Below are 23,089 nucleotides of genomic sequence, written 5' to 3'. Positions count from 1 at the left end.
AGATGAAATGGGAAAGAAACATACCGAATAATCTGTTTCGGGAACTCCAACTCGGTCTTCGGGGTTGTAGAAGCGAAACTCCCTTACGAGCGTCGCAACAATAACAGCAAAGTTCAAATAGGCAAACTCTCACCAATACACCGGTGCCGCCCCGCTCCAAAAGGCAAGTATGGACTCTTTGTTTCTTTCGACACATTGCCGTATCCATTTCAAGATGATGTGGCGAGCTTTTAGCGGGTTCTCGCAAACGCGACGTTTGCGGGGTCGCGAGCTGCAGGAGGGACTGCCGGCGGTGCAGTAGTTGCAGCTGCCAACCTGTCATCGAAGACTGGAAGCCCCGGATCGACAATCGCCTCATCGCTCAATCCACCGAAATCCGAAAAGCGCTAGACCGGCACCAGGAACATCAGCACCTGAAAGACCCGGCTTTCAGCGCGGGATCATTTCTGCATCTTCGAGAGGGCTTAGTAGATTGCTGATATAGTAGGACTATAGAGGTAAGGTGTGATTTTATACTATGTCAACAAAAGCATCACCTTAGGTCCCCCTTAGGTCCGTAGGTATAAAGTAGAGAGAGATGGAGGTAAGGTGGAGAGCGGACCATGTTTGACTCTTAAGTGAATCAATTTGGTCGTCTGGCAATAAATTAAATAAATGGCTACCTGTCTCATCCGACACCGCTCAAGTATCCAGCATTATTCATTGTGGTAGGAGGTGCCATGGTAGATGTAGAAAAGTGCCCAGGTGGGTGACAAAGAGTGGAGCGCGATGCTTGGCGTCATGTGGTGGGGAAGCTTCCGCGGGCCATCATCAATGCACCTTCCGCGCTGCGATGTTTGAACCTTGAACTGATCCTCCTGGCTCGTCAGCCTCCATAATCATGGCCTCCGAACCGTCCGAAGAAGCCATCGCTGAGTTTATCAGCTTTACCAGCACCACGCGCCCACAGGCGGTCAACTTTTTGAAGGTCGCACCCCGTCCCCGCATTCGCGCCTTTCTCTCTTAATACTCCAGCTGACTTCCAAGGTGTGTTTGAACTACAGGCCCACAACGGTGACTCGCAAAAAGCTATCAATGCATACTACGAAGATCCATCCGGACCTCACCCGGCAGGTGTTAGTCAACCATCACATTACCTGGGGCGATCTACTCGAAGAGGCTGACCAGCTCTCCAGACTTCAAGCTGGCCAAATGAAAGCAACCTGACTCGTAAGAAATATCATTTCCTTTTACTTCTGATGCTATAATCAGTGACTGGACTGACAGCCTATTCTGCAGCGTTTGGATTCGGCGACCAAGAACACGGGCCGCGATTGCCTGCCACGGCTCCTCCCTCCCGTCCACCGTCTAGAGTGAACATGCATGATGCAACCAAGGGTGATAGGAATGATGGAGGAGCTGCGAACAATACTTCGGGGAACTCAGGTCGGTGGTCCTTCTACAGATCGCGATACGATTCTAACGCAGGATTAGCCACGACCGGGACCGGACAAGGACTGAGCTTAGCAGAGCGCGAGGAACAAGAATTGCAGCAGGCAGTGGCTATGTCCCTGGATCCAGGCATGGGAACGCAGGAGACTGGAGTGACGGCAGCGGCCTCGGATAGCTCGGCTCACTTTGGAAAAGCCACGCGTGATCACTATGAAGAAAATGCATGGGCTATGACTCTGTTCAATGAGACATCTCAAGAAGTCATCACCACTCCGGACCCCGACGATCGCAAAAAATTAGATGACGAGCCAGCATTCATACGTCCAAGCCAAGACAATCTTTACATTGGAGGGTTTCTCACCATCCTCCACGAAATTCCTCTGGCGCGAGAGGCATTGCTTTTGAGGAACAAGCTTCTCTTCGACTATGGGCATGACCCGCAATGGTGGAATGGGCAGCCAATCAACCTACCAAAGATCGTGACCGTCCATGAAGGCAGAGAGGACAGTGATTGGGAAGACCCAATTCATGAGACCCAGCGGTTGATGGCTTTCCTAGATTCTACAGAGCGCGCTTTCGGGAGTAGTGATGCCCTTGCTGGTCTCAAACAAATGAACTGGTTCTCTTCCGACTCCGAAGAGATAGTCGCACGATTTCTCGAGACATGGCATGCTGCCGCAGTTCGAGCAGACCCTGATAACCCATTAGTCACATCTTTCATGTCACAGGCCTATAAGAAATCCCCCTTTGATGACGCTGACGAACCGATCTCCAAGGAGCTTTTTGTCTTTGAGCCTGTCGTTGAGCAGGACCACGGACAAACGCTCTACGATGTCTTGGACACGGCTATTTGGAGTGACAAGCCCGGGGAAGATCTCGATGATGTTTGGCTTGAGCATGTTGGTGATATTCTAGTCATGAAGCTTGATTCATTCGAGCAGGCGAAATCAGTTAACGTGACGGTTCCTGCCGTGTTCTACCCCGATCGTTATCTGAGCACCTGCCAAGGCCTCGCGCGTGACATGCGCACCAAAAAGCTCGAGGCCCAGGAAGCTGTTTCGAGAATCGAACAACAAATCCAGCATTACACTACCCCTCCGAACCCTTTTGTCAATCTCACGAGAAAGGAGATCCTTGAAAAGGCTGCTACTGCGGTACCTGTAGCCCTAAAGACAGCCATGGATGGAAAATCGGACAAGTTGACACCCGAGGTGGCAAGGAAGAGGGCAGAGCAGATCCCGCAACAATTGCAAGCGCTCGCCGCGAAGATAGAGGAGAAGCTGAGGGGTATGTTATCTGATGTGTTTCATGCTAGGTTGTTTTGCTGACCAATCACACAGGGCTCGAGGCTCAAAAGCAGAAGGCATTAGAAACCATGCATAGCTATTCCAGGATGCTTACAGAACCATCGGAGTCTGCAGAAGAGCCTCCTTCGCACAGATACTCACTACGAGGCGTCTGCACTGAACCACACGTCACTTATGTTTTGAAACGTCGTGAGGCTAAAGGCCAGGTAGATGCCATGGATGTTGATGGCGAGAAAGATGGCTTCCAATGGTGGCGAATCAGCTTTTCTACCGAAGATGGCAAGATTCGACAAGATGAGAAGAAAAAAGCTCAGGGTGACAAGGCAGCCACGCCAAATGGCGACGTCATGGGCTACACTGCTCGTAAAGTGCCGGAAACTGAAGTCCTTCGGGCAGCTCGCGAAGATTCTAGATCAGTCCTGCTGGTCTATGCCAGTGCCGCTGCTCTGGATGCCAAAGTAGAACCTGCACCTTCCCAACTTCAGGTATGTCCTGAGAATTTCCCCCTGGCTTCATCATTTACTCACCCGAACAGGCTTTCGTGAATAAAGACAACAATGTATTTGCGGACGAATGTAGCCAAACTATCACCAATGCAGACAAAAAGAACGGGGAGCAGCAGACGCAGGCACCATCCACCTCGCAGCAGGACCAGACCGTCAACGTCTTTGATTACGAAGTGCGAGACTTTGATGGCGAGAAACGCGCTGGGCAGGAAATGAAAGAGAAATCAGGATCAAGTCCTTTAGCGGGTTCAGGAAATGCGACCGAGCCAATATCTCATGCCCTTGATAATGAACTGTGGAGGGCGGAGAGTGACGAAGATATGGCGGACCATGTCGAGCATGCAACTGCCAATTGAACAAGGATCCCTGTATGAATGATGACCACACGAGATCGAGCGGAGTACTCGGAACATGACCTACTATAGCTCTATGAGCAATGGAATGTATTTTATGTATCTATTTTTGCTCTTGTAGCCTCCAAGGTTCGTGTGTAGATTTGATAAGGAGTCCCCACATTTGCCATGTTTGCAAACACCCGAAGCTTGTCGCGGAGAACCTCTGCAACCCCGACCTTCCACGCAACATCGGTCGCTTTCTATTACCAAAATGACAGTTGAAAGTGATTCGGTGGCTGGTGCCACAATTGAGCTCCTAGAGGCACGTCTGCGGCGCCTCACCTACCTCCTAGGGGGCGCAACCGACTGGACGGGGATCCCAACAACTCCCGAGAAGCCAGCTTCACTCGAAGAAACCGTATCGCGCCGACTTGCCAGTTTGGAGAGAGAGCTAGAGAAGCTCGGTCGCAAAGTTCCCGTCGTAAGGGACGTGATCCAACTTCGTACGTTCTGCCCCGAAGCATTGGCATTGTTTACAAGCATCACCTCCTTGTCCCACCATTGGATCACACCACCCCAAAACAAACAACTGCATTCCTGCATTATGGCCTTTCATTCTTTGCATACTAACCCAATTACGATCAGACGACCGTTTTCCCGATTTGTTTCAGTCTCCGCCTTCCCACGAAATCCCAGAAGGTCTCTCCACGCGCGCCCTTACCTCAATTGTCCTTTCCTACGCAACGGCTTTCCCTGAAACCGCATCCCGCCTCACATCTCTCAATGATCTCCCCATCCCGGATGCCCAGAGCTCCGCTACCCTGATCGATCTCCAACCGCGTATGGACCGCGTCGCTCAGACACAGGCGCAGCAAGCGGCAGAGATCTCAGAGTTGCGCATTCGCACAGCAAAGGTGTTACAGCGATGGTACGAGGTTGGCCTAGTAGGGAGCGGAGAATGCTGGGCCGAATGGGAGGGACGATTGGAAGGCGTGGAGAGGGAAGTTAGAAGAAGAGAGGCAGTCAAAGAAAGGAGGGAGAATGAGATTTGATTTGACTCTTCCACCTGTTTTGAAAACTCTTTTCTATTGATGCATTTACATTGATTTTTGCGGTGATATCCTGCTTGGGTTTCTTGGGCTGTGGGCGCATAGGAAATGCTGGGGTTTTCTCTTTTTGTTTACATAGATGAAGAATGTCCTGCGACTTCATTGCTGCGCAATGTAATACCACACGGACTGTCGAAGAATGGGGTTGCCTTTGTTTCTATGAATGGGCAAGAAGTACATTTAAAGGTCGCAATGTCTTTCTCAGGTTCTTTATTGTTGAACCACTGGCTTTGAGCCGTGTGGCGAGCCTCGATATCTTTCAGTTCTTTATATCATATATTTATACATGAAACCCTTCCTTTGGTATCTCTATAAGCAACGCAAATTAAATTAGCTGTATAAGACAGCACAACTTCCAAGCTCAAAACAATCCTATTCAGCGAAATATTTCGAACATTCTCGAGTACTTAAGATCCGCAACAACCCACTAAACCAGTATCTACATATTTAAACTACAAAACTGATATCAAACTAGACGTCACAATGTCATCTTTTAGTACATACCAGCAAAGTGGCGTAGAGCGCGCATATTACCTTGATGGAGTATGGAGCCCTAATCCCCCTACTGCTATGTCAAGACTAACACTCCAACACCTACAACACCAAGGTTGGAGCGTGAGCCGTGAGGCAATCCGCCTCCCACGCCGCTACCACTCCCGAGTCGACCGAGTCAGGATTCCGCTGAACGGCCCCTTCTATAGCACCGAGATTGTTCGGACAGACGTCTACGGCGAGTGGAAGGGAGTCATCGGACCAGGTATGGTAATTATTGAGACGGTTTATCGAACCGGGCGCACAAATCTCCCATATTCTTCGCAACTGACCAAAGCTGCTTATGAGGCGTGCAGCCCTCTTGCGGGCCTGAGGTATGTTTTTATGGAGAATGTTGTTAATGACGACACGTTGGAATTTGTGCGCAATTTCATCTACACCGAGCCGGAGTACATTACGCTTGAGACTATCAGCGAAGCCAAGCGGAAATCCTTTCAAATGGGTACACCCCAATATTATGGGCTTTTGGGTACTGAGATGGGTCGGATTGTTACTTATTTATTGTTGGATTCTTTTCGACCAGGTTATCGGCGTATTGGGAAGATTACGACTTGGTTTGAGCGATATAATCTTCAGTTGCGTTTTGATGTTGTTTAGGTCTGATTTGGTTTTAGGGTGTAGAATGGCAGATGGAATTCACATACTGATTTTTCCTTTATATCGTCATTGAGGGGTTCAATCTCATTCGTGACGGCATGCTGACCTTGAGGAATGCACACTGATACGAAACAAGCGCGACCCCAGATTCCTGGGCTTCCAGAACCATGGATATTGGGGCCGAGGCGTATAGATACTCTTAGTTCCAAGACTTTTATTTTAGATCACAAATCCCATTACGTGAGGCTGACTTCGCAATAAACCCCATTAAATGAGTCTACGTCTCTCATTCGTGTATGGGTTGGTGTTCACGGCCACAGCACGGAGGACCGAGCATAGCCCGTTGTCGATCGCATTCGGACACGTGTGCACGCCCACGAATTGATGACTAGTGGCATGGGAAAAAGTACGAGATCCGATCGAGTGGGGCGTGGAGTGTCAACGTCGTTCTCCAGACTATGAGATGTGCTGTGTACACCGTAGGGCTACCCTGGAGTGTAGAGATTCATCTGGAGTCTGGAGATTACAGCAGAGATTACAGTAAGGGCCAATGTCGATCAGGGCCCTACGGTATCAGATCGTGATCCTTGTGGGAAATGATCAGAACATGTAGGGGCCAAGGATGCCTGCGTCAGCCTGAACAGAAAGCGGAGCCGGATGACTAAGGAATCTCGATATTTATAGATTACGGAAGACCAGGAACGCTGTCTGTCGTGTGGGTGATCTAGAAGGATATCAATCCCTGGATCAGTCTGAAGATGGGAAGAAGATATGAGAATTGGGATAGCATATCCATGGAATAAGAAATGAGAACCGTAAAGTAATACTCTGCAATGCACTTGTGTAAAATGAGGTGGAGCAAGCACACTTCATTTCCCGGATTCCACTGTGGTCTCGATTCCAGGGGCGCGTCTGTCTGTGTGTTTTGGGGCGGGATCCACCGCCCATTTTCATTTCTCCTTTTCCCCTTCACTCATTGAACTTCATTCGCTCATTCGCTCATTGTTCTATTCTTCAGCCTGGTGCTGTCTCTCGAATTCTAGCCTTTCTTTTTACCTTCTTTTTTGGTTTTGTTTTTTTCCCCCCTCCTCATCACTCCCTATCCGTTCCCCGCGGTTCGTCAATTCGCTACAAACCCACTTTGTCTCAGAAAAAAAGGTACGATCACACACAGGCGCCAGGTACCGATCCTAGTTGAACGCGGTTTTCGTGAACTTGTGGAGGATTCTTCTCGTCATAAGCGCGAGGGAGCGCCACACCGAAAACCAGCGAACAACTTGGTGGCCTTGGACCCCACGCGCGAGACTTCGAATCGGGGACTAATCGGGCGCATCCCAGTAGTTTCACCTCCTCACATTGGAGCGACTGACTTTCTCGACCGACAAGGACCTTCCTCTCACCCTGATACGGGAAAGATTCGATTCGACTCGCCTTCCTGGGGGAAAAGCACCACACGCCCCGATAGAAAGACCCCCTCCTTTGGCATCAGCATTCATTCATCCCATCTTTAATCGCTATCCATTCCACCATCTCTTGCCGACATTCATTGAGCAACTTCGAACCTGCATACACGAATCCGCATACACAAAATGCCGAGCTTCCGCGCTAGTAACATCCTAGGTGACCCGTTCGCCTTGGCGACACTGTCCATTTCCATCCTGGCATGGCTCATCGCTTTCGTCTCGTCTATTGTGTCGGAAACCCAGCCCGACAATAATTATCCCAACTATGATTGGTGGGCAATTTCCTACATGTTCTGTGTGATCCTTGGCCTGATTGTCACATTTGGCACGGACACGTGTAATGTTTACGGCGTCGCGGTACGATTCGCATTTATCCGATCTTTTCCCAAGCGAAGACAATGATACTGATTGATGAGTAGATCGTTGGCTACCTTGCCTGTGGTCTGGTTCTTACTTCAACCAGCGCAAACAATTTGATCTACAGCCACATGGGAGCCCAGCAAGCCGCTGGTGCAGGCTTCATCCTGATTTCCATGGTCATTGTAAGTCGCAATCCCTCATTCGATACCTAGATCTTTACTCATATCCATACAGGTGATTTGGATCTTCTACTTCGGCTCTTCACCCCAGGCCACCCACCGCGGATTCATCGATTCGTTCGCCCTGAACAAGGAGCAGCCCGATCCCTCCTCCTATCGCGGCAGCCGCCCCATGTCCAGCGCATTCGGCGCTCGCCCAGAAACCATGGCCACCAGCAACACCCCACAGATGTACACCTCCGCCCAACTGAGCGGTTTCGAGACCTCTTCTCCCGTCTCCGGATTCCCCGGTGGAGCCCCCGGTGCCGAGCGCAACTCCTCCCTAGCCCGCTTCGGAGCTACTAGCACCAGTCCGGTCCCTGGTCCCACCACTGGAAACCAGGAGCCCAGCGAGGTGCCCCAGCCTACTGAATACCCTTACCGCGCAAAGGCGATCTACTCGTACGATGCCAATCCCGAAGACGCCAACGAGATCAGCTTCGCCAAGCACGAGATTCTTGAAGTATCCGACGTCAGCGGCCGATGGTGGCAGGCCCGGAAATCAAATGGAGATACCGGCATTGCGCCGTCCAACTACCTCATCCTCTTGTGATTGCCACATTCATGATGACTAGTTCTTTCTCCATGTTTTGATATTCTGCCCCTTTTCGCAAAATCTGTACTTTGATACCCTTCGGAATCTTCACTTGACGTGTGTATTTCTGGTTCCTCTTAACGTGATGTCTTGATGGCCTCCTCTTTTTTTTTATTTCGAATTGTTTGCATGCCCCCACTATACTCTGCCCTTTTCCCTTGGAACGCTTTTTCTCAACCCGGTTTGGTTACCGTGTCTGGCGGTCGTCTGTCCCGCATTTATTTTCCTTTTCAGTTATACTGCGCGTTTTATGGTTCAGGTGCTATTTGATTGTCATGCCTGGAGAACCAAGGCCTACTGCTAGAAGTATGGCCTTGAGTGTGAAAAGTCACAGATAGTTGGGTGCATGGGCTTATCCGTGTTATATAAACGCATTGCGATGCTGCCTTAAATGCAATCTGATATTCTGCCATTCTCTTAATGATGACCCTAGAATACAAAGGCTATTGAGTCCAAACTGAAGTGTGAGGCCTGCAATGTTTGTGGCTGCAGGTAAGATTTAATCCTATCGCCGAGATTGATATTTGATTATCAGAACAAGCTGTAGACGGATATTGCATCATCAAATATTCCGGTCTCGATACCACGTGCTGGACATGTAACGACCCGGTATAAACTATCTTGGTATATACTGTATACAATTCCATTGTACCAGCCCGCTATTTCAAGGAAACGAAGTACATATCCTTAAATAACATTACATATCCATAATATTTATACAACTCGTAATTTATCTTTGATGTCGACAAATTCTCCGAGCCTGAAAGGAGGAATATAGACGATGTTGCCACCACGAGGTCCCCACCCAACGGTTTAACCCACCATTGATCAACGAGCGTTATCGGGAAAGCAAGAATACACGGTGAAGACCAAAGCCAATCAAACACAGTCTCCCTACGATACTTGCGGACCATGCCCATTTCATTCTCGACTTTGCAGCGCATCGTGCATCGTGCATCATCCTAAAGCTCCCTCTCCATCGTTTTACCCTTCTCGTCCTAGTCTGTCGGCCCTGGAACGAACTTGGCAAGAGGGGCCCGATCAATGAGATCTGCGGTGGATTTTACTACTCCGAAAATGAGCTTGTGATTGTCCTTCTGAGTGCTTCTGGGCTTGCTTGTTGGTCTTTGCATTTACATGCATGTATGCATGTATGCTGCTTGGAAATTGGGTTTGCGCTTTGGGTCGGATGATGCGTTGACGCTTACGCTTGTAGCGGAGGATAGAGCGAGCGGTTCATCGTCGGGTGGATTCCCCGCTGGTCTATGCTGCTCTTGAATTTATTTGGCTTTTCTCCGCTTCTTTCTCTCTCTCATTCTCGACTTTTCTTCCATCGTTTCTGGGAATTGAACTGCTCGTCTCCGGTAAGAACTGGAGTGAAAAGACTATAACGGACTTCCCGTTTTAGTCTTGTTGTGCTCTTCTCTTATCTCACAGCTGTGTTCATACGAGCTAGAAGCAAACCGGCTTGTTCTACATTCGTCGTTTCTAATAACTATTCTTATGTTATCGCTTATAATCCCATTGTAAACATCATGTCAGATGGCGATGTCACACTGGCTTCTAATGTGCTCGGCACTATTGGCACAGTACTCTGGTGTATCCAGTTGATTCCCCAGATCTGGTATAACTGGCGGAGAAAAAACACAGATGGCTTCCCAGCTGCTATGATGTTCCTCTGGGCGATGTGTAAGTTACTCGGTTGACAAATGTTATTGACATCAGATAACTTATTAAGTGGCTTGATCTATAGGCTCGGTCCCGATGGGTGCATACCTTATTCTACAGCAAGTGAATATCCCATTACAGATTCAGCCACAGATCTTTGGGTTCTTTGCTTTGATCAGTTGGTGTCAGGTTTTATATTATAGTCAGTAAGTTCAATCTCTGCCTCCTTCTTATACGCCGCAATGATTGTTGATTTGGAATTGACAATCCAAAAAGTAACTATAGCCGACTAAAAGCAACGCTGGTTTGCTTGGGTTGCATAGTCCTATTCGGCGGGCTCGAAGCTCTTCTCATTCTCACATTGAGGGTATGATGCCCCACGTATCTTGATACCAAGGTATGAATATTTTCCGGAATACATCTCTAATTGACTTATAGATCCCTTACAATAACGGTGTCACCTGGCCAGATATTGTGGTTGGTGTCGTTGCTACCATTTTCTTGACTGCGGGGTTGTTGCCTCCATACTTTGAATTATGGAAGAGAGATGGCCGTGTCATAGGATTTAGTATGCTTGCATTCCTGTCATCACCTGGAACCAGATTCTAAACTATCCACGCAGACTGGTTATTTTTATCGATTGACACTCTGGGTGGACTGTTTTCTCTGCTTGCCTTAGGTATGATCTCAACAATTCGACTGGTGAACTGCATTGCTCTAACAAGATTCAAGCGGCTCAAGGACGCTTCGATATTCTCGGTGGGGTAATGTATATCCTTGTGTAAGTCATTTACTTGCCTCTTCCCTTTTGAAGCATACGGCCAACTCGGTCATTCCAGTGTTGTCCTCGAGGGAGGAATCTACGTCAGCCACATTGTCTGGCGGATTCGCTACCGCAAGCTTCGTAAAGAGGCAAAGATGAGTGGAGTGAGTATCGATGATCTACTCGACTTGAGGAATGATAGAGAAGACATTCGAGACACACGAATAGGTGTGCTAGATCCGGGCGACATCGAGAAGCAACAACTATCGTTACCCAAACCTGAAAGGGAATCGAGGGCGGATGCAAAATGTTAGTTGATTGTCAAGTTTGTTCCTCGAGCAGGTATATATCTCGATTTGTAGGATTTATATACGTGGTGTGCTAGAAAAAGCAATATGTGTATGGAGTGACCCAATGTTGTGGTCCGGAATATCACCCAAAATTTTGATTTTGAGTTGTACGACCAATAGCAAGGGCAATTCAGAGTCGAAAAACAAACTCCAAGCAGGGATAGGCCTGTCTGTTCGATGCCGATACCCGTGCCAGATCAGTGTTTCGTTTCGGCCTTAGCGTGAGAACTCCAAAGCTCTTGCCCAACTTCCCGGGAGATCAGCACAGTCTGCTGAGGAACTCTGTGTGACTTCCCCTCAATCAACCTTGAACCCAAATTTCCTACGGAGTAAAATCACTGTTGTGTTCTGGTCGTTGCAAGCCCTAGGGTGCCTCCCAGGTTAGACCCTTTCTTACAGCTAGATCGCGATTGGGGGCTAAAGAGGCACTCCCCCCAGTCGCCTGTTCAGGACCAAAGTGCACGTTTATCCATCCATCTTCTCTTCTCTTGGCCATTCAACAAGCTTTCAAGCTATGAATTGAGCTTGTCGTGCCCATTGGCAGCAGCCACGATGCCAGAGAGACGATTCTCACGTCTCCTCAAGTCGAAACTGCTGCGGCGATCGTCAATACCCGCGGTACCAAATCCGGGCAACGGGGCGGACCCGCGTGTCCACCCAAATTCAACCTCTGGTATCTCTGGAACTCCTCATCTCTTTGACTCCGCGAGCGAAAAATCCCCATACAGCGTCGTATCGTCCGCGGCCCAATCCTCCGACGACACCGCCTCGGGCTCAGACGCGCACGAGCATCACGGTCACAAGTCACGCCGCCGGACCAAGCCTAGTCATTCATCCCCGCTACTGTCGGAACAGCAGCTCCATCGCTATCCCTCATCGGATCTTCCAGCTAGCATTCCTCCGCCGACCGAGCCAAAATCCTCACTACCGCCTACCCCTCTCTCCGAAGAGCTCTCCTCCCCCTCGATAGCCCGATTGCCACTCCACAGCATTCTGACGACGCCTCCCTTCCCACTGCGCAAGTGAAATTCCGCACGTCAACTCTAGCCGAGTATCAATTGGACCCGACTCTCGACACCGTCGTCGAGACTCCCCCAGAAGACCACCGGCCATCTTCTTCTTTCTTCCCTGCCCCTGCCAGCAAGCGACCCAGTCTTGCCGTCCGCAGGCAGTCTCTTCTCCCGGCGTCACACCAGCACTTGATAAGTGGACTGCTGGAGCAGAGCCTCTTCTTTCCTTCACAAGGTGACCCGGGCAGCAGTCGCACACCCATAGCTGCTGCCAATATGGTCCATCGTCGAATTTGGGTGAAGCGGCCGGGTGGCTCGGCCACGCTGGTGCCTTGTTTGGAAGATGCAGTGGTGGATGAACTGCGTGACCAAGTCATCACAAAATACGGCAACTCGTTAGGCAGGACATTTGATTCCCCGGACATTGTGATAAGGATCGTGGCACGCGAAAATGCGAATCGACTCACAACACCAGAACGACTTCTGAGCCCAGAGGAGGTCTTGTCGAATGTCCTCGACACGTATTACCCCGGAGGTCAAACAATCCAAGAGGCGTTGCTTATCGAAGCACCCACGCGCCGGACCCCAAAGCCATCTCCACGACATACTGGCTATCATCATCACCAGCCTTCTGAGCCTGGCGAGCATGGCGAATATTTTCCCCTCATGCCCGCCAATGCAAAGGTCCCGACCCCGCCTACGCATTCGTCGAGTTCAGGAGGAAATAATGCGCCTTCAATATCAATACTCACATCTGGCGCGCCCCCGCCACTTGGATCCCCGGGCTCTCGGGCTCGTCAACACCGCCGACCGGTGCTTCAACGCCATACGACCAATTCACCGACTATGCTTGGTCAAGCGCCCACAGTGACTGGTATGGATACACTTCAACTATTCAGAGAGCGACGAATACTAATACACTAGAAGAATCGGGCGTTTCTCCCCATTCCCAAACCCCTGCAAACATCCCGACACAGAACGTACCCACACCCCCGGCCACGGTTGTCGAATCCCCGCAAGTCAAATCACATACCCCCCAGCGCCTGTTGCATCTCCGCGATCCCTACGAAAATCCACAGGTGCTGCATCCCCGGGGGCAGTGTTTGGTGGATTAATCGATGGCACCGTTCCGCCCATCAACGTGCTCATTGTTGAGGACAATATCATCAATCAAAAGCTGTTAGAAGCTTTTATGAAACGCCTTAGTGTGCGATGGAAGTGCGCAGCCAACGGCGAGGAGGCTGTACGGAAATGGCGCCAGGGAGGATTCCACTTGGTCCTTATGGACATTCAGCTGCCTGTCATGAACGGCCTGGATGCCACCAAGGAGATCCGTCGACTGGAACGACTGAATGGAATTGGTGTTTTCTCTAAAACGGCGTCTGGTCGTTCTAGCGCATCAAGCGCCAACGCTTCCGAAAAACGACCTGGACTCTATCGCTCCGTTAGCGAAGAAGATACCTTGACTGATCTGTCGCTGTTCCGGAGTCCTGTTATTATCGTCGCATTGACAGCTAGCAGTTTGCAAAGTGATCGACATGAGGCATTGGCTGCTGGCTGCAATGACTTCTTGACTAAGGTATGTCAATTCTGAGGAATTTGTAGTTTATCTCCCATACTGACTGGTACAATAGCCTGTCGGTTTCCCGTGGCTCTCACAAAAAGTGACCGAGTGGGGCTGCATGCAGGCCCTGATCGACTTTGAAGGTTGGCGCAAGTGGCGCGGCTTCCTGGACTCTTCCCGGTCCATGTCTCCCAGCTTTGATAGTGCAGCCAGTCCCATGCAAACTGGCACCTCCCCTAACCAAACAGAAGCGCCATCGCCATCCATAACCCGCACCAAGTCCAAAGTCAAGGGCATAAAGCGGCCTTCTCTGCCTGAAGCCGCCGAAGTTTTAAGGGAGGATTCATGGGGGAGTGGCAGTGGTGATACCGGCGACTCGAGCGCCGAAGCAACACCGGCAGAATCGGACAAGCCTTCTGAAACCTCTGCTCCGCCACCAAAGCAATGACTACCTATCACTCATACGCCTCCAGTGCTGAGAAGCCAGAGAAATCTTTCCATATGTCTCGACTATTGTCTTCTCCATTTGGATACCCCTATAGCAACAGCTATCTTATTCACGTTTTGTTGCCTTTTTTTATCTGATCTTTTGACTTTTTGGTAGCATGGGCGCTGTGAGGTCTCTGCTTCGAGATGATTTGCCCGCTTTGTTTGTTATTCACATATCGACCAGTGAATCTGGTGCCATTTACTCGAACGTGCATTTCTTTGATTATTTTTTTTATGACGCGCATACATACAGGCATTGGACATACTCTCGCACACGAATGAGATGTTTTCACGTCTCGATCCATCCTTTCAGGTTTTCTTGGTCTACACTATCTTCACTATTGCTCCGTCTCTGGGTCATATTTATTGGTGTGCGTATACCTTTTGGCTTTTTATGTGCCTTGAACGAACGGATTTCTGGTATCTAAATGCCGCTTATCAATCAATCAATGAATTAATTGGTGAGGCCTATCAATAAGACTTGGGGCCAGAAGATAATTTCAGTCACCCTGACTTCCGAATTTGCTTGCTTGTCCTACAAGCCATATGATGTACTTGTATGATGAACGCGCCGATGTACCATAATGACTTTACCCTATTGCCTGTGTAAACCACATCCAAGATTGTTTTGGCCTATCGTCAGGGGTGGAGCAGAAGGGCATGTTGTATGTAAATTAGAGGAGAAACCCCCAGACCAAAGATCAAGTTGAACGGACCCACCAAAAAGCTTCGTTGCATTGTCCTCTTTGCCATTTCACGCCATTTTGACGGATTCTTGATCAACAGGGAGTGAAGCTGGATTGGGAAGCATGTTGCGCTGACAATGTCTTGATAGGCCAACGTCCTGCATGATGCCCCACTCCGGCCTCCTAAGATGGCTAGGTGGTCTCAGAGTTTGAAGAGTTACCAACCTAATGAGGGTAGATCGTTGTATGTCAGCTCTCCTGGAGGCGTGAAAGAATGATTATTAGGGGTGGATTCTTCAGGTAGCCCCTCCTATTTTATATGAAAGATAGGAGCTTGGGTTATTTCTATCCTATCAGATCGGATTGGGATACTCATCATACTCCACAACCATCTCGTACTGGGCATGCAGCGGTCAGCCTCAGCCGCCTTGGCTGATCCTTAGCCTTGGAACCTGTCTGACCGTCATCTTAGGTTTGGTGTAGCCCGAAACGTTATCTTCTCAAACTTCCCCTGTTCGAACTATCCACTTACAATTAATTTCGACACCTCGACACCTCGACGCGCATGAGGGCCGCTCTACCTCTTCTACAATTTTAACTCTTGTCTCTCTAAAACACAATCTACCTGCCATGAGTACAGACGATCGCACATGCTATTACCCAGAAGGGAACATTGCATCGGGCACCTACCCATGCACATCAGATGATATCACTCATTGTTGTGGGAGTGGCGGAATTTGCCTAACAAATGGATTCTGTCTTGATGTCTCTCAGCCCTATGTTCTTTCCAGAGGAGGCTGCACGAGCAAGACGTGGGGAGATGGATGTCCAACTCAATGTCGTGAGCATCAACTACTCCTGTATCTTTTCATGACTTGAACTAACAACCCCCCGACCCGCTTAGAGGACGTCACGAAGTCAGAGGGTGCGTCAATCATAAACCTCTCGCTTATTAACGGCACTTCATTATATTGTTGCGGCACACCCATTTACAATGGGTCAGAGATTGTTTGTCCATATGGAGACAGCTTCCGCTTAGACGACGCCGATATCATCCTCGAACGCGCCGCACTTGTTAATGTTACGGATATCACTTCCGATTCGACAAACTCGACAACAACTGTGACTGCCAATTCAACCACCTCTTCCCCGTCCTCATCAGCAGTAGCATCCAGCAGCTCGCACGACGTGGCGATCGGCGCGGGAGTAGGTGTCCCACTTGGAATCATAGCAATCGGAACGCTGGTCTGGGCCCTTTGGGAAAGAAGGCGTGCGAACAAACTAAGCCGATCCCTTGGCTCCATGGCGGCTGGTCAGGGGGGTTATTCAAGTAGCCCTTCTGCGACTCTGACCAAAAGTTCTGCGCCAACGGAGTTGGAAACTCATCAGGTCGTGCCTGAACTGATGACAAGAGAGTGATACCCTGCAGACCGGTGATTGTATCATATGAATACCCGATATTATGTTGATAAGCCTATTTTGTTTTGCCTTCGGTTTCTGGGTTGCAATAATGTATAATATTTCGAGACCTGCTATTTCAGCCCAGATGATTTTCTACCGCTTTGTTTTTTTTTATCTCAAGATCGCTGCTTCCCGGGCATCATATCCTAGCCTATCAAGTTTTGACTTCTCTCTGAGTATCGCACTGATAACGAAGACAGGGATTAAACAAGTGGATCTTGATCTCATGTCTCCTTCGGGCCTAGCCGCAACGTGGGGTTGAGGATCCCCAGAATTTCCGACGATCATCAAACCACACACCTTGAATACATTGTCTTTATCACAATATCAGCCTTAATACAGAGCTAATGAAGAATCCATACTCCCCAAAATGATTCGTGAACCGGCATTGAGCGGAAGAGACTTTCGGTTCGCTCCGGCCCAGAGAATCCACTTGTGGCTTGACTAGATCATTCTAGGTGAACGCCTCTCATCGTAACGCACAAACACGGGGCATCTTCACCCCCTTTCTGTGGGTTTCCTTTCTTTTCCCGGCAGCTCTTTCAAATTTACTTATATATATTTCTAATCCCAGTGGAACTTTTCAATTCCTGAGACGCCCCTGTGGGATTGAGAGCCTAGGTAGGCAGATTAGAGCGTTGGTTCAGATAACATATGTTCACCGCCACAACTGCTATCATCCAAAAATGACTTCCAATGGGACGTATAAGATCTGCGAGCTGCCACCGGATCAGCAATCCCTCTCCGGTCATCGATACAGAAAACATCTCTACTACATAGCGCAGGCCGCAATTTGGATTGGTTATCTGTACCTCGCGGTCCGCTTGTGGGCAATCTTATCCAGTCCATCGCAAACATGGCAAATGTGGACAATGCTAGCGGTGGAGTTGATATTTGCTCGTAAGTGATCTCACCACCATCAGCAGTCCTGAGTCTAACTGGATGGCTAGATCTGGCTCGGAAAGAACAACTTCGTTCTGTTAGCGCTGGCAAGGTGCCGCAAAGTGGCCCGCGGAAGAGGATGCGCCTTCAAGGCAACGATGGTCTTCCTCGAGTGGATGTCCTGTTACCCTGCTGCGGTGAGCCAGTGGAAGTTATTATGCAAACCGTGCGAGCGGCATGCACAATGGACTACCCCGTCTCTCAGTTTCGAGTCTTGCTTCTAGACGACGGGGGCTCGGCTCTGCTGAAAAAGACTATTATGGGATTGCAGGCCCAATGGCCGCACCTCTCATATCATTCTAGAGGCAGACAATCTGGCCAGGTTTTCGCCAAATCGGGCAACTTGAACTATGCCCTGAGCACCTTGCAGAACGAGAATCCGCCTCAATTCTGTGCAGTCTTAGATGCGGACTCCATCCCATCGCCAGAGTTCCTTCGTGCAATTCTTCCTCATCTACTGCAAAACCCTGCTTCGGCATTGGTTTCAACCCGCCAGTACTTCTCTAATCTTCCCACTGGAGATCCTTTATCTCAGGCCCGCTGTCACTTCTACACCTGCCAGAATGCGGAACTGGACATTCTGGGCCGTGCTATAGACGCAGGGTCTGGTGCAGTATTCCGACGCCAGTCTATCATCGACGTTGGCCTCTATCCGACCTTCTCATTTTCTGAAGATTGGCAACTATCGTTGGTGTTGCAAGGGTTCGGACATCCTACCATGCAGGTACAGGAACCCCTACAGTATGGTCTTGTTCCAACATCCATTACCGGGCATATTGCTCAAAGAAACCGATGGAACATTGGCCATGCCCAACAAGTGATTTCCATGCTTTCTTCAAATCCCCCGAATCTTCCCAAGGATCTTCGGAAGAGTATTGCTTGGAATGGAGCAGGGATTGTAGGAGGCGAGCTTGGCTGCCTGCTCGGCTTTGCTGCAGTCCCAGTTCTCCTCCTCGCCGGAAAAACAATCCCGACTTCATCCACAGTTACGACTACATTCCAATTGACCTTGGCAGCAGTCTATCTGCTCTTAACCTGGACATATGAGTTCCTCCAAGCTGCACAGACAGGCTTTCAAAGCGCTCCATTTGCCCACTTGGAGAACAAGTGGCAAGCTGCTGGTGAGTTTCCGGTTTTACAGACTGTCAATTCATGAGATCAAACTAATAAAACTTACAGGAAACATTTATTATATCCTACGGTTCTATCTATTGACCAGCAAGCCGAAAGGTTCATTTGTGACAGGTAGCACTGCCAACTCCTGGAATCGTCTTACGGCAATGTCTTCATACATGAGGCTGTACAAAGACCTTTGGCAGAACGGCCTCTTTTGCAACGTGATCATGCTGATCTCGACTTTCGGTGCTATCTTTTACTCGACAGCTGTTGTCCTGTCACCCGACGAACAAAATCTGACCACAAAGCTGCTGACTTCGGTTGCCTGGCCGCCATTGCTCCATGTTTGCTACCTCACCATTGCAAACAACTGGGTACCCGTTGCGTATCTGTTGGATCCTCCGACTTATCCTGATCGGAACTCTCAATCTATCGAGAATGGAACTCACGAAACTGCTGCATCGCTGAACAAATGGTACAGTATGGGCAAAGCCAGCAAGGCGAGCAGGGACATACTACAACTGGGAAGTAGATTGGAGATTGCCGAAGACACTGAATTATGAAATTTTTCTATGGAGATATGGAATTACCCTGGACGGGCTCATGCATTTAAAATAAGTCTCATGAATATCATTGACATTATATGTGTCCATTGATCTTTCCAAAGGTCTTGTCTAATTTTTAACGTAACGATATTCCACACTTGCACCCACAACCCGAGAACCACTTTCTGGCTTGTCTAATGACCACAGATAAAGCTTATCAGTACCAAACTCTACTTCCTTCACAATCTCGAAGCCGCATTTCCTCAACACCGCGCAGCTCCCAAGGTTATCCCTCTCACAAATCGCATAAATTTTCTCCACAAATCCAGAAGAACGATCGAGATCATCAAGTTCCATCCTCGGAAGGTCCCACCACATCTTCAACATCATTCGCAATGACTCCGTGGCGAATCCTTTACCCCAAGACTCCGGAAGAAGCGAGTATCCAATTTCCGGGCACGGGTCGACGGCATTGATACCCATATAACCAATGACTTGCTCTTCAGTATCTGGAATCGATTTATCCACAATCGAATACACAAACGAACGACCAATGACACTAGCGGGTGCCTTGAAGATCTTGCTCGATAGCCATTCTTTTGTCTGCTCAATGGACTGGAATGGTGTTTTAGGGTAACTGTCAAGGTTAGCTGGGTTTTTAGATGGCTAGTGTGAGATGTCTTACTTGGTCTTTGCTACTTCTGGCCGGGCACGCACGGCAAATAATGCTGTAGTGTCACGGTCTTTGACGGGGCGAAGGAGCAGTCGGTTGCTTTCAATTGATGGTCCGGACGATGGAACCAGTGCATAAACAGGCTGACGGGGCAGAAGTTCATCCTCCATTTTTCAAAGATACCGATTGAGACCCTTGGAACTAACTATTTACTTGGAAAGGAGGTGAGACGGTGGAAGATGATGTCTTATGTCTTGAAGTCTTGGGCCTTGAAGCCACAGCACGGAACAAAATTTGATTGGGTCTATTTTATGCCACTAATCCAGTCTCGGAGCCCGCCGATCGAATGCCATGATGGAACGACGCCAACCAGAGAAGCTTGAATTCAAGAGACTTGAAGCACCTGAAGTCAAAATACCAGAGTGTAAAACAAATTCCACGTGGCGGCCTTATCTCTCGAATTATCAGAAGCGCACGATAATTGCTTTTTTGACAATGCATAACATATATTCACACGCTCTCATTGGTCGCCCTTATCGCTGGAGAAGTCACGGGACTAACCCCACACTTTGCGTATGGGGTCTAGTACTTCCTTAGATTCGCGACTTCTCTTTGGAAAGTAAGCGACTGAGACGCAGAGTCATGGATCACCGGAAACGTGCGGCTCGAGCGTGAGTCTCAAGAGCTTCGAATATTGTGAAAGTTCAGCATCTGACTGTTTACAGTTGCGACGAATGTCGGCGGCTGAAAGAGAAGTGTGAAGGTGGAGCCCCCCTGCAGGCGATGCTCTCATTATCAGCGACAATGTGAATTCAAGGGCTTGATGTCGAGGACACGGGAGTTTCGCCCTTATGTGCCAAGGTAAGCTGTTTAATTCGATATCACCTTGAAATACATACTGAGAGCATCAGGGAGCGGATTGGGAGGTCTGATTTCCAAGAGCAAATTGAGCGCTCGAGATATATGGAACGGATATTGAAGCGAACTATTGAGGGCATTAGACTTGATACAAAAAGTCTGGCCAAAATGGCTGATGCACTTGATGCTGATGCATCAGATGCCAAAGAAGTAGAAGGGCTTGTGATAGATGACGAGGCTTGCACAATGGAGCCTGTTGGAGATACGGTTACGCGTCAGTCATAAACTCTGGCTTCAGTGGCCGATGCTAACTCCAAGCAGATTTCTCCGGTGAATTTTCATATTGGAATTTCTCCATGCGAGTCAAGGATCACATTGAGAAACGAATGCAAGGTTTAGGAAGTAGGGTAAGTATGATGGCTTTATTTCGCCATTGCACGCGCTTTTATTCTCGGGCTTAAACTGATAATTCTAGGACCTTCATGACTCGGATCAGGAAGAGGAGCCGCCACGCGTTCGTCACCTGCGACCAGGACGAGCTCATTTATCCGCCGCTATATCCTGTTGTCCTCCACGGCAGATTGCAGATTTCTTGGCGAGAACTTTCTTCAAATACGCAGAATCACATTACTTCTTTGTTGACCAGACTTGGCTCTCTGAAAGGATGAATATGTTCTATAACGATCAAGGGGGCTTCGCCAAGAAAGGCTGTGAAGTTACTATCAGCATTCTCCTCATGGTATTCGCTATTGGCACACAATATGCCCATTTAGAATCCTCTGCTCATAATCCTTCGAGCTCCACCGAATCTAACTTTGCCGAGGAGGACATCGGCACGGCATTCTATCAACAAGCCATTCGCCTTTTACCGGAGATTATCGAACATTCATCCGTTGAAAGTGTACAAGCCTGTTTGCTTTTTGGTTGCTACGCGCTTGCATTTGATGCCTCGGGGCTGGGATATATTTACATCAACATCGCCATTAGACTCGCCACGCAGAATGGCATGCACCGAAAGTGCAAGAGTGATGCATTCAGTCCAACGATGATCGAGACAAGAAATCGTGTATGGTGGACTGCATATCTGCTCGAAAGGTAGGATCCCGTGGCTTGAAACAAGACCTTTGCTAACAAAATTAGAAAAATATCCATCTTTCATGGTCGACCACTGTCAATGCTCAGAGCGGATGTGGATGCCAATATTCCTCTTCATCAACCAGCATTGAAAATGGGCGACTCTCGAGCTAGTGTCGCACGCGCAGAAGCGTCTATTCAGCTGATCTATTTTCTAGAAGATATATACAACGAAATGTAAGATTCTTTCATGTTGCAGAAAAGACACAATTGAACTAACACATTTGAAGTACCGTGCTTCGGAGCTGCCAAAAACAGCAAGTATCGAAGATCATCAAGAGCTTGCTGACTCGCAAAATGTCTTTGCAAACTTGGTGGAATTCTCTTCCCGAGGAGGTTTTGAAAGAAAGAACTCGATCCCCAATGCATGTTCGCTCAATAATGCATCTACGGTTGGAGTACTGCCTGGTCCGAATGTTCATGGGGCGTCCATTTCTGCTCAAAAAAGAAACATCAAGCACGATGGGTAACTCACCCCACTCAGAGACCAGTCCCTCTGAAACCCATACAGCGATCGAACCCGGAAGCCAGAAACTCTCTCTCACTCGCAGAGACTTAATCGAAGACTGCATTGAGGCAGCAACCGAAGCATTGGGAATTTGCCAAAATATCAGAGATAATGGCGCTGGTCTGGCGCGAGCCTCTTATATCGAGTATAGCTCATGTCGAGCATCATTGCTCGTGCTGATTGCTTACTCCATACAAAACTTTTCAGAGCAATTCCGGAAACTACTGTACACTGGCTTGGATATGATTCGAAAATTGTCTGTGGCTGGAGAGTCAGCTCGTTACGAGGTCGCCTTGATTGAGACACTCGAGCGGGCCCTGGCCCGCTTGCATACTGGACCTCAGCAGTCTCAACATAGCGAGGGTATGACACAACCTGAGGTAGCTGTATCAGATTATGAGGTATTCAAGCACTGGGGTGCGAGATTACGAAACGAAGCTATAATCGAGGCGCCTGGACTAACAAATGCCCCAGCTCCTCACGTCGGGGCATCTCCGACTTCTAGTCAACTTTGCGACAATGATAAGATTGGGGGAATTGACTGCGCGGAAGCATCATTTGACAAAGATTTCGACACAGGAATGTTTGGAGCTTTGGACTCCGTTATAGGAATGACCATCTTTGGCACCGAAAATTCCTCTCCATCAGCAGCATGGCCAACTTGGACAGAGACCCAGGTCCTGGAGCAATTCCTAACTAATCCGGAGTTTGGAGGAAACCAGGGAATGATGAACAGATAATGTATAACAGCAGAACCAGTCTCATGTAATCTAATGAAACGATATATTCATGTTTCCATACAAAACTCTTCCTTTTTGAAATATAAAACATTTTATCCTAGTTCGCATC

The 23,089-nt window shown here is 48.8% G+C and overlaps 10 protein-coding genes across 10 annotated transcripts; 8 read left to right on the top strand and 2 right to left on the bottom strand.

The window, feature by feature from the left end:
* Nucleotides 1–880: 880 nt before the first annotated feature.
* N7484_003581 (ubiquitin-associated-like domain-containing protein) lies at nucleotides 881–3,600 on the top strand (the record flags this gene model as incomplete). Its single annotated transcript, XM_057114001.1, has 7 exons — nucleotides 881–967; nucleotides 1,044–1,115; nucleotides 1,176–1,209; nucleotides 1,267–1,425; nucleotides 1,474–2,718; nucleotides 2,772–3,223; nucleotides 3,274–3,600. 7 exons carry the CDS (start codon nucleotides 881–883, stop codon nucleotides 3,598–3,600), a joined length of 2,376 nt encoding a protein of 791 aa, XP_056974141.1.
* Nucleotides 3,601–3,850: 250 nt separating this feature from the next.
* Nucleotides 3,851–4,631, top strand: N7484_003580 (putative nuclear distribution protein RO10; the record flags this gene model as incomplete). Its single annotated transcript, XM_057114000.1, has 2 exons — nucleotides 3,851–4,082; nucleotides 4,225–4,631. The coding sequence occupies 2 exons, from the start codon at nucleotides 3,851–3,853 to the stop codon at nucleotides 4,629–4,631; spliced, it is 639 nt and encodes a 212-aa protein (XP_056974140.1).
* Nucleotides 4,632–5,171: 540 nt separating this feature from the next.
* On the top strand, nucleotides 5,172–5,837 carry N7484_003579 (uncharacterized protein; the record flags this gene model as incomplete). Its single annotated transcript, XM_057113999.1, has 1 exon — nucleotides 5,172–5,837. The coding sequence occupies one exon, from the start codon at nucleotides 5,172–5,174 to the stop codon at nucleotides 5,835–5,837; it is 666 nt and encodes a 221-aa protein (XP_056974139.1).
* A 1,589-nt stretch (nucleotides 5,838–7,426) lies between these two features.
* sho1 (osmosensor SHO1) lies at nucleotides 7,427–8,431 on the top strand (the record flags this gene model as incomplete). The annotated part of the gene is made up of 3 exons (XM_057113998.1): nucleotides 7,427–7,657; nucleotides 7,720–7,842; nucleotides 7,895–8,431. 3 exons carry the CDS (start codon nucleotides 7,427–7,429, stop codon nucleotides 8,429–8,431), a joined length of 891 nt encoding a protein of 296 aa, XP_056974138.1.
* Nucleotides 8,432–9,885: 1,454 nt separating this feature from the next.
* Nucleotides 9,886–11,212, top strand: N7484_003577 (PQ-loop repeat-containing protein; the record flags this gene model as incomplete). Its single annotated transcript, XM_057113997.1, has 7 exons — nucleotides 9,886–10,162; nucleotides 10,227–10,347; nucleotides 10,418–10,508; nucleotides 10,580–10,709; nucleotides 10,764–10,820; nucleotides 10,874–10,922; nucleotides 10,981–11,212. Coding segments are annotated over 7 exons (957 nt in total), but the record flags the coding sequence as incomplete, so codon positions are not given.
* Nucleotides 11,213–11,806: 594 nt separating this feature from the next.
* On the top strand, nucleotides 11,807–14,276 carry N7484_003576 (response regulator; the record flags this gene model as incomplete). The annotated part of the gene is made up of 4 exons (XM_057113996.1): nucleotides 11,807–12,272; nucleotides 12,302–13,138; nucleotides 13,242–13,843; nucleotides 13,899–14,276. 4 exons carry the CDS (start codon nucleotides 11,807–11,809, stop codon nucleotides 14,274–14,276), a joined length of 2,283 nt encoding a protein of 760 aa, XP_056974136.1.
* A 1,716-nt stretch (nucleotides 14,277–15,992) lies between these two features.
* Nucleotides 15,993–16,307, bottom strand: N7484_003575 (uncharacterized protein; the record flags this gene model as incomplete). The annotated part of the gene is made up of 1 exon (XM_057113995.1): nucleotides 15,993–16,307. The coding sequence occupies one exon, from the start codon at nucleotides 16,305–16,307 to the stop codon at nucleotides 15,993–15,995; it is 315 nt and encodes a 104-aa protein (XP_056974135.1).
* An 843-nt stretch (nucleotides 16,308–17,150) lies between these two features.
* Nucleotides 17,151–19,085, top strand: N7484_003574 (glycosyltransferase family 2 protein; the record flags this gene model as incomplete). The annotated part of the gene is made up of 3 exons (XM_057113994.1): nucleotides 17,151–17,364; nucleotides 17,415–18,527; nucleotides 18,586–19,085. 3 exons carry the CDS (start codon nucleotides 17,151–17,153, stop codon nucleotides 19,083–19,085), a joined length of 1,827 nt encoding a protein of 608 aa, XP_056974134.1.
* Nucleotides 19,086–19,196: 111 nt separating this feature from the next.
* Nucleotides 19,197–19,910, bottom strand: N7484_003573 (GNAT family N-acetyltransferase; the record flags this gene model as incomplete). The annotated part of the gene is made up of 2 exons (XM_057113993.1): nucleotides 19,197–19,704; nucleotides 19,753–19,910. The coding sequence occupies 2 exons, from the start codon at nucleotides 19,908–19,910 to the stop codon at nucleotides 19,197–19,199; spliced, it is 666 nt and encodes a 221-aa protein (XP_056974133.1).
* Nucleotides 19,911–20,703: 793 nt separating this feature from the next.
* Nucleotides 20,704–22,980, top strand: N7484_003572 (transcription factor domain-containing protein; the record flags this gene model as incomplete). Its single annotated transcript, XM_057113992.1, has 5 exons — nucleotides 20,704–20,872; nucleotides 20,920–21,005; nucleotides 21,074–21,693; nucleotides 21,739–21,909; nucleotides 21,963–22,980. The coding sequence occupies 5 exons, from the start codon at nucleotides 20,704–20,706 to the stop codon at nucleotides 22,978–22,980; spliced, it is 2,064 nt and encodes a 687-aa protein (XP_056974132.1).
* Between the last annotated feature and the right edge of the window lie 109 nt (nucleotides 22,981–23,089).

Source organism: Penicillium longicatenatum (assembly GCF_028827895.1).
Source record: "Penicillium longicatenatum strain IBT 33135 chromosome Unknown contig_2_segment0_segment0, whole genome shotgun sequence".
NCBI classification, from domain to species: Eukaryota; Fungi; Ascomycota; class Eurotiomycetes; order Eurotiales; family Aspergillaceae; genus Penicillium; species Penicillium longicatenatum.
This window is presented reverse-complemented; position numbering and strand designations above follow the sequence as displayed.